Below are 13,015 nucleotides of genomic sequence, written 5' to 3'. Positions count from 1 at the left end.
GTCCTTTACTGAGGAATGATTTTAACTCTCGGTCGCGAACGATGTTAAGGTCTCCTGTTATAACATGGGAAATTGGTCCATAGGTGTATTCTGAATTACTGCAATTACACGACATAGGTGTATTTTCAGTGATATTTACATCTTTACACAATTGGCTATAATTAAACACATATTTTCGGGTAGATTTCTTGTAAATATAACAAATGAGAGGGAGTTCAGTATTATCAAAATATCCAGGAATTTGGTCTTTAACAGAATGGTCGTTAAAAATACCGGCAATATTTACAAAATCAAAACCTTTATTGACATACTTTATTTTAATAAAATGTTTTTTATGATCTTCAGGGCGATCAATTTTTGGAAACAGTTTAGAATAACAATATGCCATTATAATTTGGACAATTTCATACTTAGGACTGTAATATGAAATTGTGTTGCAATCCTCTAAAATTTTATTTAATTTATTTATAGGTAAAGAACAAAGCTTGGTTAACAGATAATGTCTGCCGTTGTTTTTTGAAATGGAAATTAGGTCCGAAATATTTGTATGGTTGGTCCGAAATTTTGTTTGATTGCGATTTTTTCTGCGTCCATGAGAACGATTTTTACGAACAGTTTTAGAAACTATATCCAAAATGTTAACAGAATCGGTTCTTGATATATTGCCAATTCCCATGATATTATCATTAAGACCGAGAGGGTAGACTGTCTGTAATTTTTTAATCCAATTTAATTCATTTATTTTTCGTGATCGTACAAACTTGGAATGAGATTCACCAGGCTGCTTATTTACTACTTCTAAAGGTTGAACTGTTAAATATTTAATAGGATGACTGTGCTTCTTAAGATGTTGATAAATGATACTTTTGAATTTATTGGGTCTTTTAAAACGATACAGGTGTTCTTGCGTGCGTTTAGATAAATATCGCCCAGTTTCACCTACGTACTGAATACCGCATCCCGGTTTGTTTCATGTGAGTAAATAAATAATACTGTTTGTTTTTCAAGTAATATCAGTTTCAAAATTTAGAGAAAATGTGCGACCATTAAATGTGGACCTTACTGTATTGTTGGTGGAAAGACGGGGACATGTAAGTCATTTTTTGGCATGACACTTATCGATAGAAGGGTAACCACGATTTTTATTGTTAAAAACGTTAGCTATTGTAGTATTTTTAGATAAGCGATTCTGAAGATTGAGACGTGTAGATACCCTTTGAACGAGTTTAGTATTTAATATTTTTCCATTTCTAAGCTTCATATTTGTTTATTGGTATGTAGATTTATTACAAAGGAGCAAAGACTGGCGTCCAGAATATGAACCATCACACAGTAGATTAAATTGTGTAAAAATGATAAAACTGTTCGGCTCAAGACGTCAAATGCTTATTGTCATAAGTTACCCGACAAATTTAACAAAAGATAGGGTATATCAAGGTAGCGACTGACGTCTGACTAAATAGATGAATGGGGCTGAATATTAAAATACTACTTTTTGATAGATATTCCTAAAGTAATGAACATAGAGAAGTTCTCGCTCGGACACACACTCCATAATCTAGTATAATATAAGAGCATAAACCTTAAGCACGGGGAGGCACTCTACTGTCTCCACACGGCACTAAAGACAAACTCTGTAAAAAATAAAATTGAGAAAGGAAATGGTGAATATGTCAAAGCGACAACCACCCGACCATAGAGCAAATAACAGCCGAAGGCAACCAATGGGTCTTCAATGTAGCGAGAATTCCCGCACCCGTAGGTGTCCTTCAGCTGGCCCCTAAAATATGCATAATAGTACAGTGATAATGGACGTCATACTAAACTCCGAATTATACACAAGAAACTAAAATTTAAAATCATACAAGACTAACAAAGGCCAGAGGCTCCTGACTTGGGACAGGCGCAAAATTGCGGCGGGGTTAAACATGTTTATGAGATCTCAACCCTCCCCCTATACCTCTAGCCAATGTAGAAAAGTAAAACAATAACAATACGCACATTAAAATTCAGTTCAAGAGAAGTCCGAGTCTGATGTCAAAAGATGTAACAAAAGAAAATAAATAAAATGACAATAATACATAAATAACAACAGACTACTAGCAGTTAACTGACATGCCAGCTCCAGACCTCAATTAAACTGATTGAAAGATTATGTCTTCATCATATGAATATCAGGTACAATCCCTCCCGTTAGGGGTTTAGTATCATACTATCATAAAATATATGAGAAGAACATAACCCGTGTCATGCCAACAACTGTTTTTTTAGAAATAAATGTGTTTAGTTCCGATGCAAAGACCCTATCAGTGAATCAATGTTAAAGCCAAAATATGCAATCTTTAATGACCTGACAACAGTATCGTAACTATATCCCCTTACTTTTACTCATTTTGATAACCAGCTTCTTTTAATTCTGACGCCTAATGCAGTAACAATTGAGGTTTTTATTTAAATTTCCAAATCAGGAGGCAATGTTTTAGAGGAATATCTAAATCAGATGCTAATATTTAGAATATCATCTCTTAATATCTAAAATATGCGCCAATGTTTACACGATTTATATCTCAATCAGACACCAAGTTTAGAGGAATATCTAAATAAGGCGCCATTGTTAGAGGTATATTTAAGTAAGGCGTCAATGTTTGGAAGAATATATAAATTAGGTGCCTGTGTTTGACAAATATCTAAATAAGACGCCAATTTTTTTTTAAGAATATCTTAACCAGGTGCTTATGTTAAAGGGTATATCTAAACCAGGCGTCAATGTTTGGAAGAATATCTAAATTAGGCGCATGTGTTTGACAAATATCTAAATAAAGCGCTAAAGTTTAGAGGCATATCTAAATCAGGCGCCAATGTTAAAGGGTATATCTTAATCAGGCGCCAATGTTTAGAGGAATATCTAAATCAGGCGCCAATGTTAAGGGGTATATCTAAATCAGGCGCCAATGTTTAGAGGATTATCTAAATCAGGCGCCAATGTAAAGGAGTAATATATAAGTTTTTGTCCGGACGAATTAGGTATACGTGAATTCAATGGTTCGTGTAGTTAAATTAATCCATCGGGTAAGTCCATAACTGGTATGGTGTAATGCATACTTTTGTCTCTATCACACGAATTCTTATTTTCTAGTTTTAATTTTTATTTATTTATCATATGATTGCCTATTTCGTTATTATTTAACGATTGTCTTAATCTGACAGATTATTAGATACATATTAAAAATTCTAACTTTTTCTGTTAAATTTATTAGTTTCCGATGTTAACTACTAGTATATTTAAGTACTTCATAAAAAATGCACTGATAAACATGAGATAAAAGTTAGCAACCATAATTTGTCGAACGTATAATTTGTCATGTTGATATCCATCATAGTCTTGATCTAATGATTAATCAAAAGATTAGTCAAAATCGTCGTATAATAACTCCTAAACATGCTAAAGGAGTCATTCTGTGGTGTATTTTTACAGTTCTTGTATGTTGATCATTTTACAAGTGGACTGTAACAGTTAACAAATTCTTACAATCTATATATAGTATATAGTTGTCTATCTGATATGCAAAAACGCGAATATTGTTCCTGAATTATCAGTTAAGGGCTATAAAGATAATAAGGCATCGCCGAATATTTTTCTTTATTTCACTTGTATCGTTTTTGTTGTTTTTTTGTTTTGTTTTGTTTTCTGTTTTAGCTGAATAACTTTTCAATCAATCTAGTATCTATCATATATATAACAATATTCGAGTTACTAGTAAAAACATGAAAATATAATCAAAGGTCTCTTTTTGGTGATTACAATTTTTATCTATAAATATTATAGTTTTCGAGATATAAGTACAAAATGTAATTGACAATAAATCGTCATTTAGCATGTTTGGGGGCCATAACTCATATAAGAAATCATCTTATAAAATTGTTACGCTTAGGAGATAACTGTATTGTATTCTAAGCTCCGATGGCATAAATTGGGGATTTGATGGTGGCAAATTAAGTTTACTGGCGACGCGTTAGCGGAGACAGTAAACGGGTATTTACGACCATCAAATCCTAAATTGATGCCGTCGGAGCTTAAAATACAATATTGTTATCTTCATTCTAATGAAACTGACAGAAAAAAACGTTAAAACATGTATTAAAAATCTGTCATATGCCGTATGCGCTTGCGCGTACGTCCCATAGCATCAATATCAATTGTCAATTGATGCCATGTAAGAAAGTGACGTTATCCAATCAAAATGAACGTAACAAACGTTGTTGCATTAGAATAAATAATAACTACATTTATCACATATTTGTTATGAATACCTTAGGTTTTGCATATGCAATAACCTTAAAATTGCCCGGGGCAAAAAAGAGATATTGATATTGTGCCCTGTTCCTAATGAAGTGACGTCATTGCATCCTTAACGACACGTTTGTGATAAATTGCTTAAGATTTTACCTTTTATTTATGTTTAAATTGTTATAATATTGACCTTTTTTCTCTTTTCTGCAGCACTTAAACATGTGATAAAAAGATTATAACATGTCTTTTCCATATTGGCCCGGGTATCATCCCTCGACCCATATCGGCCCTCGGCTAAAGCCTCGAGGCCGATATGGGAGTCTCGGGATGATACCAGGGCCAATATGTAAAAGGGCATGTTATAATCTATACGTATTTCACATTTTCTACCTATGTCATGTAAAATATTGATGCTAAAAAAAATTAGTAAAACATCCTCTTACCTGGTAAATAACTTCAGTCTATTAAAACAATCTGATATTTGAAGTGTATAAATGAAATAAAGGTGGATTTTTACATTCCAATTATTGTGTGATTTGCACTGTCTAACTCGGTTACAGAGACACAAGGCAATAACTGCATTTTCCGTGGGTTTATAGTGGCCATATTTAACAATTGGCATCAGTGCCTATGCCCTGAAGGTTCAAAGGTGCTTATTTCTTTACATGTACCATACACAAACAATTATACACAATTAAAGCTATGACATGTCGGTATGCGATTATATAATGTTAACATACAAAGGTACGAAATAAGAAAATTACCTATAACACAACAAACTTACTTGATGAAAATAAAACAAAAGAAAAAATCCTAGTCAAATACATGGCGGTCGCCATTATCCCATCTTATCAAGACCGTTTCTTCTGTTTATGGTTATAGAAGAATTATATATGTTTAGTTAGTGATAACACGCCTAGGTCAGTTACTTCATGTCAAACATGTAATGTTCTAATGTTGACTCAAAAACGTAATCGTTTTTAAGCGGAAAAACAATGGGTTTGCTATTTTTTCATTGTATGTTTTTTCCTCACTTTTTCCACTCTTTTATCTCTGATCACACTTTTTTTTTAACCTTCATATCCGACGTCCACAGTTTTGCCTACCCGTATTACGCATATATAAAATGATTATCATTCTATTAGCCAACTTCCGCTTCAATTATTTTGGCCGCGTTTAAATAGTGCGTTGTAATGTTTGTAACATTGCATCGTGGTAACTGCAAATTTGTTTTTAAAGTAATAGCTATATACTTTGCAGTACAATATGAATCTTTAGCGTTCATTTAAGTCTCCTTCAAATCATTAAGGAACTATTGTTTGTACCTAAACCACCTCCGTGGTGTACATGTACGTCATGACTCTTTGTCACTCATGTTAGTCTCCTTCAAAGTATTACGAAAATATTATTTTTACAAAAACCACCTCGGTGTTCTGTAGATGTCGTCAGTGTGTGTGGTCGAAGGTCCGATATGCGAACGGGTTAACGAAAGACGTAAAGATTATTCCTTTGATGATAGATTTGTATTGATTGGTATTTTAGTTTTTTTTTATAAATATTTATTGCTTTTAAAAGGGTTTTAATCATTATAAAAGGTCCTATACTTGCCTAGAATTGTCTCATTGGCGTTTATACCACATCTTCTTATTTTTATATTGTGCTTCACAACATTTAAACCTCTATCAAAGGCGTTCATGTGACAGCGCCTGTTCAAACCGATCATCTGGCTGTCGTATAGTATCTAGACTAAATTGAATTTTTGTTATACATTGTAACCTGTATATGATGTAACATTGATTCATAAAAGTTATCATATATGTAACTTATGATAAATAAAGGACCAACATATTTATTTTTAAACACTACCATAATTATACTGTATCACGGACAAGCTCTAGATTACGGACATTTGTTGGCAATCATACCGCATATTCTTTTTCATATTCACGATATTATTTCTCAATTACTGAAATATAATTATCATATTCTATAACATATTCAGCTGCAAAATTCTCTCATTTCTTTTTAGAAAAATACGACCTTCTTAAACAGGGGTGTGCTTATAATGCTAAAACTTCATCAGGTTGGTTTTGCGGAAAACTACCAGAAATTAACTGTTCAGAAGTTTTTTGGTCAACATCACACATAGGTTGAACGATACGATGTGTCTCTGAATTTTCAAATATAAACAAGTTAACACTGCATAGCAACACCTCCGGATATCAGTAGCCTCGAAGCGGAGAATCAGTACTAGCAAAAGGTACCTACATTCATTGTAATCCCTGTAGAGCAAACAGCTATGTGTCGCTATTCAACTTACAATTTATTCTTTTAATTACATGAAATATTCTCTATAAATACCTTTTGTTTTTCTGTAAACGTCCAAATTATTATGTTTTAAAAAAGAGTGCATGTAAAATTCTAATACAGACAATTCACAAAAAAAGAGGAAAACATTTGATAATGTAACCAAACCATTCGTTGGTGCTACAACGCTTTCAGTAAAACTTGGTGACGTAAAAGTAAGCCATTGTTCAAAGATTTTGAAGCTAGAAATAAATGGTTTCACAATTTTTTGTTAGGCTCTGAGGAAAAGTTATTTGACATAAAATAGGGATATATATGTTATGATTGACAATGACACAACTTTACAATGTTGTCCAATGAAGCAGATTTAGGAACCTATAGATCACCATACGGACTTCAACAATGATACAAACCAATGTGTTGCAATCTTTTGTGTTGGTTCTGAGGAATTCCGGTTATTTGATTTATGGTATGATTAACAACGACACAACTTTAGAACGTAGTCCGATGAAGCAGACTGTCCTTAAAATGAAAAGACTTGTTATACATAATTTTAATTACTCATGACCGCTTTAGACATCTTCAGATAAAAAAGGGTCTTTCATTTAAGGGTTTTCAAAACACTTTAGCAAACTTTTACACTTGGAATAATTTCCTAAAAGCCAAATACACCACAAAATACAACCTACACAGTGATGTGTACCTATCAGAGAGAAACATTTACATGGATGAAATTCCCTCTTTATGATGTATTGTAAATGTTACAGGTACTATTTCACCTTTCACATAAAACATTCATTTCTTAATCATTAAACTATTTTAATTGCATTGTGTAAAAGACTTTTTTATTCTTTCAAAATGTTAATTAAACTTTCTGATCAACTCTGTGTCACTGTGTGTAGTCGGTATCAATCGCTCGATGATTACAACACCACATATCTATATATGTCATGTAAATAGTCAGTGAAAAGTGCATATATGATATATAAGCACACGTTTGCTGTTGGTTATTTAACCTTACTTTGAATTTCACAAGAAAAGGATAGTATCAAATATGGTTTTAACAGCTAAAAACAATACCATTGGTATGAATTCAGATTGTGACCAGAGAGAATCGGAAATTAAAAGTGGACGGTTACATATGGTGCATACTTATAACAACACAGCTTTGACGGTACCAGTGTTACTCAGAGTTTACAAGACCAGATTTGAACATTACGCTATTGTACATAAGGACCAATTATTCACTAATTCTGGATTGTACTTAAGTCTTAAAAACTGTCAGGTTTCCAGAGGAGATACAAGTGAAATTAGAATAGTGCCGAACAGTATTGACGGTGGAAAAGTAACTTTTGTTGCTAATTCTAAATCAGATGCCGAGGAATGGATAGCTTTTCTGCATAATTCCAGACATTTGTTAAAACCAGGAAAACCAGGAGTTCGTTTTCCTAGACAAAACATTCCTAAAACATCGTTAATGCCGTCAGTGGAAGAAGAGGAAGACTAGATCTGTGATACTTGACTTCGGTTATCAAATGTAGCAAACATGTCGCGTGCCGTCAATAGGATTTCCTTATTACGATCAGACTAAGAATATTTGTTTTCAATTTTAATTAAATATACAGACATGGTATGTGTCATTTATGATATCATGATTATAACTCTATAAATCAATATGTATTTCGAACAGTATTTGTTGTAAATATATGCAATTTGATATAAGGTAAAAAAAAAAAAATTTAACATGGAACATGGCCTTTTGTTATATTAGAGTTCGTTTCTCTTTGTGTTTTATTTTAGTGTGTCTGTTGTGTCGTTGTTCTCCAATTATATTATAATAAATGCGTTTCCCTCAGTTTTAGGTGTCAGACAACCAATTTCTTCCTCCAGTTTAGAACGTAAAAGTAGCCCTACTCTGACACAAAATTGTGCTTTTGTTGTGCTTTTGTTCGTAAACTAACTAACAAATTTGCAGAAATATGGAACTTTTAGTGAAAGAGAAATATATTTAGATCATTTTGAGCCAACATTTACTTGTCTATGAGTTAGCATTAAAAATTGAGGATTAATTTAAGATTAGTACCTGAAAACCAGAGGTTATTTTTGGAGTACCTCTGTTGGAAGGTAAGTTTTTTTCTTAGAAGGCTTTAAAGATATGTTGAAAATTGGCATGTAGAAAGCTGTTATATTAACAATTCAGAATATACCTGATTTCTATGAAGTTAAACTTGAGGTTAAACATTTAGAAAGCTGTGAAAATTGCAAAATTTGGTTGAACAGATAAGGAATTTTTATTGGATGTCTTACACCTTTTGTCTGTAACCCCGATTTTTTTCTCAATCGATTTATGAATTTCGAACAGCGGTATACTACTGTTGCCTTTGTTTAAATGCTTTGTACACTTAAATTCTTATTTATCTGGGATCCAATCTAGAATTACCTACAGGAAAAATATTTGCCATTTATGTTTCATTCTATGAACTCAGCCTATTCTATTTACTAGATAAAAATTAAACGTCAGAAGTAATTTTACAGAAATTTACACAAGTTGTTTCATGGTCAATTAGTTAGAAGAAAAAGAATTGGGAATGAGCAGAAGAACATATTCCAAATTTCTATTTTACACCAATTGCATACGTAAGATGTTTTCGTTCTAAAAAGCTGTAAACATTATTTAATAGCAAAAAAGTTCTATAACCCGAGGTTGACTGGTTTCATAATTGTTATCACCGTCTGTTATAGATCTACTCTGTGAGGCATTCGTTTTAATTTGTAGGATTATAGATAAGCCACTACAAGCGTTGTTGAGGGTATTATTAGAGGGGGACAAACAAACTTAAGGCTCTGTTTTCTGTGGCTATTCAAATACTCTTCGCTAAATCTACGTCTACCTTGAAAAATATTTCTAGTTAATATGTTCTCTGCCTTAAATTGCATGAAATATTTACCAATCGAGGTTTTTTTATATCGACGCTATATGCAGTTTTTGTATGCTTAACTTTTCCCACTGGTATATTGTGTTGTAATCAAGACAATTTCTTTGTGGTTTCAGAATGAATCATATACAAACGATAACTATACATTGCTAGTCTAGATGTAAGTCCACCTCGGTCATGGTGCAGTATTTTTCTAATACACTTTATGGGTTATCAAGACAAATACAGTAATCACGGTGTGTATGGTTGTCCTGCGAGAGAACGTACTGTGCTGGTGATTCGGTCCTGACGGGTGCTGGTGATCAATGAAAAAATGTAAACAAAGACGAAAATGATGATTTTTGACGTTTTCACTCATAAAAAATGGAAGAAAACGGTTGAGATTTTTCAATTTTGTTTCTTATGGGTTCATATGTAAACCATTAAAAAGTTGACTCTCTAAACTGTTTCAGTAAGCGTAACACAAAAATGCTCATTTTCAGAAAATCTAGAACTGAAAAAATAAAACAAAAATGCTCATAGAGTCCGCTTTCTATACAGCAATCCACACGACAAAACTATTTTGTGAATAAAACATTGCAATTAATTAAAATTTAGCATTTTCTCAATTTATTCATGTCCTGATACTGTGCTGGTGGGTCCTGTCATTGTGCTGGTGGGTCCTGATACGGTGCTGGTGATTTTGGATAAGAAGTTGGTCATATTTGAAACAAATGTTACAAAATCAATAATATTGGGCAGATAAATGTTGTCAATAGGATCTATGACTCCTATTTTAGCTCTTGTGCATCCATTTTGGCTGTTTAATATGTGTTTTCAAATGATCGTAACTTGTATTACATAATTACATAAAAGGGCAACATCTTTCGTCCAATATCAGATAACAATATATAGTATCTAAAATAAAAATAGTTTTATTAAGATATTAAATGCCCCTTACATTGAGGCTTCAACAATGATCAAAGCCCATGCCGCATAGACTTGTTTGCTAGCGCTCCGCATTCCCCTCCCCACTTCCACCCAACCAACCCTCCTCATTTCCTCCTTCATTGTTACAGTGGTGTACCAACACAACAAAATAATAACACAAAGACACACATTATTGAACAACGAATGCTCGCAGGTACTGAACATGCTGAAAGCTAGTTCAAAGTCGCATTTTCAACTAATAGATAAACCATGTTCTCATATACAAAAATCCAAATCGTGTCGATTAAAAAAGTCTCAAAACTTAAGTTCACATTTTAATGTTTGATGAAGCAGAACTTTAAAAGTTTGCAGTGAATCTTGTGCTCACAACAGTTATTTTCATAATTATGTTTGCATAAGACTTATAAAGGAATAAAGAAGGTACCTATAATATTTTACACTTCAATTTAATAATCATGAATGGAAGGAAATGGTACGGAAGATTACATAGGACAAAAAGAAATTGATAGTTTTTTTTGACAAAAGACTTAAACGCTTCTTTGCATTATATAGAACAGCTCTTCTATAAAAGCATGCAAAAAAAAACTTTGATTGACTTGCTTGCTATGTTTGCTTGGATGTTTTCAAACAATAGGGAGGCGGAGTTTCAATACATACTGGGATTAATTTGATTGGACAAATAAAAACTGAGAGGAATTGAAGTTACTGTATTAGAAGAGCTGTAAATTCTAAGAAAAAAATCTTGTTGTCGTAGATGGTTAAATCCTCAACAAAATCTCAATAACTTTGTTTAAACGAATAAAGGTTTCAAATCAAATGTTCGTGAACTGTTTAGCTTCCACCCTAACGAGGCATGTTAGCTGTTCGAATGCTGTTACAACTGACGCACGGAAACTTTCACATTTCCATCTTCTTTACTGAAATATTTTACCCAGCTCATACTTGACAGGATTGTTATCCTAGTAACAGGTATAACCAATGAATTGAACACGTCAAGTTAAAAATTCCACAATACTATATTATTCATTTTATGTGTCTATTTGTTCGAAAAAAGTCGAAAAGTAGAGAGTTTTTCTAATGTCATGATTATCAGTCGCTTTCTAGATCTATGCTAAACATTTATTTCAGATGACATGGACTCCTCACCCTGGTGACCCTGCTGCGTTTCATAACTTTATCCGTATACATATATCAACAGATAAACAAAAGGCTGCAACTGGTATTTTTGTATTTAAAATGATTCGTTGTAACGAGAATTTTTGTGGTGAATGGAAACTGTGAAGGTCAAAATCTTAAATTGCTTATAAAAGTTGCTGGACCCAGTTTCGTTATCTGATCTGAATTTTCTGAAATGTGCAAGGTAAATGGACATTGGCCTTTTGATTTTTTTACTCGGTAGGTTTTGCCCTAATTGCTTGAACTTTTGCAATATTAACGCCGATTTCAATGAGTGTGTAGACAAAGGGAATATCTTTGGTTATCTTGCTTGTTGAACAGAAAAGTCATTGTTATGTTATGTAAACTTCCCTACTTTAAGAGTAGACTAGTCCGACAAATGACACATCTTTCTGTCTGTAGGACAAGGCTACTTCGAAAGGAGGGTAATATACCTTACCTAACAATGAATTCACGGTTTAGCTAACAAGAAAGCTAACCAAAGATATTACCTTTGCCTACATACTCAATGGAATCGGCTGCAACTAAAAACTCGAATACACTTTAACAGACAATGGTCATGTTTGTTGATGAATATTGTTTTTCCTAGATTCACTCTTGAGCTTATATATGATCTTATAGCGATTCGGGTTGATAACCAGTTGAAATAAAGCCAGTTTTTTGTGTGTGTAGATTTGTATGGTTTTTAACTGTTATGACCTTTTAAAGTTAAATGTAGGTGTTTAATCTAAGAATTTCTTTTTTAAACTGATATACTTGTTTTATACTCAATTGGTAGTATGAAGCTACGAGATATTTTAACTTTTTGAAATTGAAGGCACAATTAATAAAGCAAACGGTAGTTTCAAATACTTTTAAATAGATTTTTAACGATAATGTATCCTTGTGTTGATCCCATGCTAAACATAACAAAAATCTCTGTTCAAAGGTCTGTGAATTTTCTACAAAAAAAGTGATTTTATTTTCACCAAATTCTCTTTTTCTACTAAATACAATAATGAACTATAAATAATAATGCTTTGCAAAAAGTTTCCCCTTGATATATGTAAAAAATTATATCTCTATTATTCCTTGTCTGTGCTGTTTTGATACTATTGCAGTTTGCACATTTCGTAATTGACAGGCCACAGAAGGGGTCATAAACCATACACGAAAAGATAAGATATTGATCTAAGTACTTAATTTGCATCTCTGAACCCCCACCCCCGGCTTGTTTTTTTAGGAGGGTGTCTAAAAATTGTCAATTACAGACAGCCGAGTACGCATTTTACTTTCAAGGCGTGATTACGTTGATTGTTAAAGTCCTGAAAACGGATAGATGGGAACAAAAATGTTTGATATATCTGGTTTTAGATTCAGTTTTTTTAAATATAAA

The 13,015-nt window shown here is 32.7% G+C and overlaps 1 protein-coding gene across 2 annotated transcripts in view; it reads right to left on the bottom strand.

The window, feature by feature from the left end:
* LOC139484650 (sushi domain-containing protein 2-like) overlaps nucleotides 1–5,208 on the bottom strand; it is a 50,255-nt gene extending 45,047 nt beyond the window's left edge. For both annotated transcript variants that reach the window (XM_071268480.1, XM_071268479.1), the window contains exon 1: nucleotides 5,076–5,208. In XM_071268480.1, coding sequence (XP_071124581.1) covers nucleotides 5,076–5,130 — 55 coding nt within the window. In that variant the 5' untranslated portion in view covers nucleotides 5,131–5,208. The remainder of the gene's footprint in view (nucleotides 1–5,075) is intronic.
* Nucleotides 5,209–13,015: the final 7,807 nt, after the last annotated feature.

This window comes from Mytilus edulis, chromosome 8, assembly GCF_963676685.1.
Source record: "Mytilus edulis chromosome 8, xbMytEdul2.2, whole genome shotgun sequence".
NCBI classification, from domain to species: domain Eukaryota; kingdom Metazoa; phylum Mollusca; class Bivalvia; order Mytilida; family Mytilidae; genus Mytilus; species Mytilus edulis.
The sequence above is the reverse complement of the archived record's forward strand: the minus strand, read 5'-3'. Positions and strand labels throughout refer to the sequence as shown.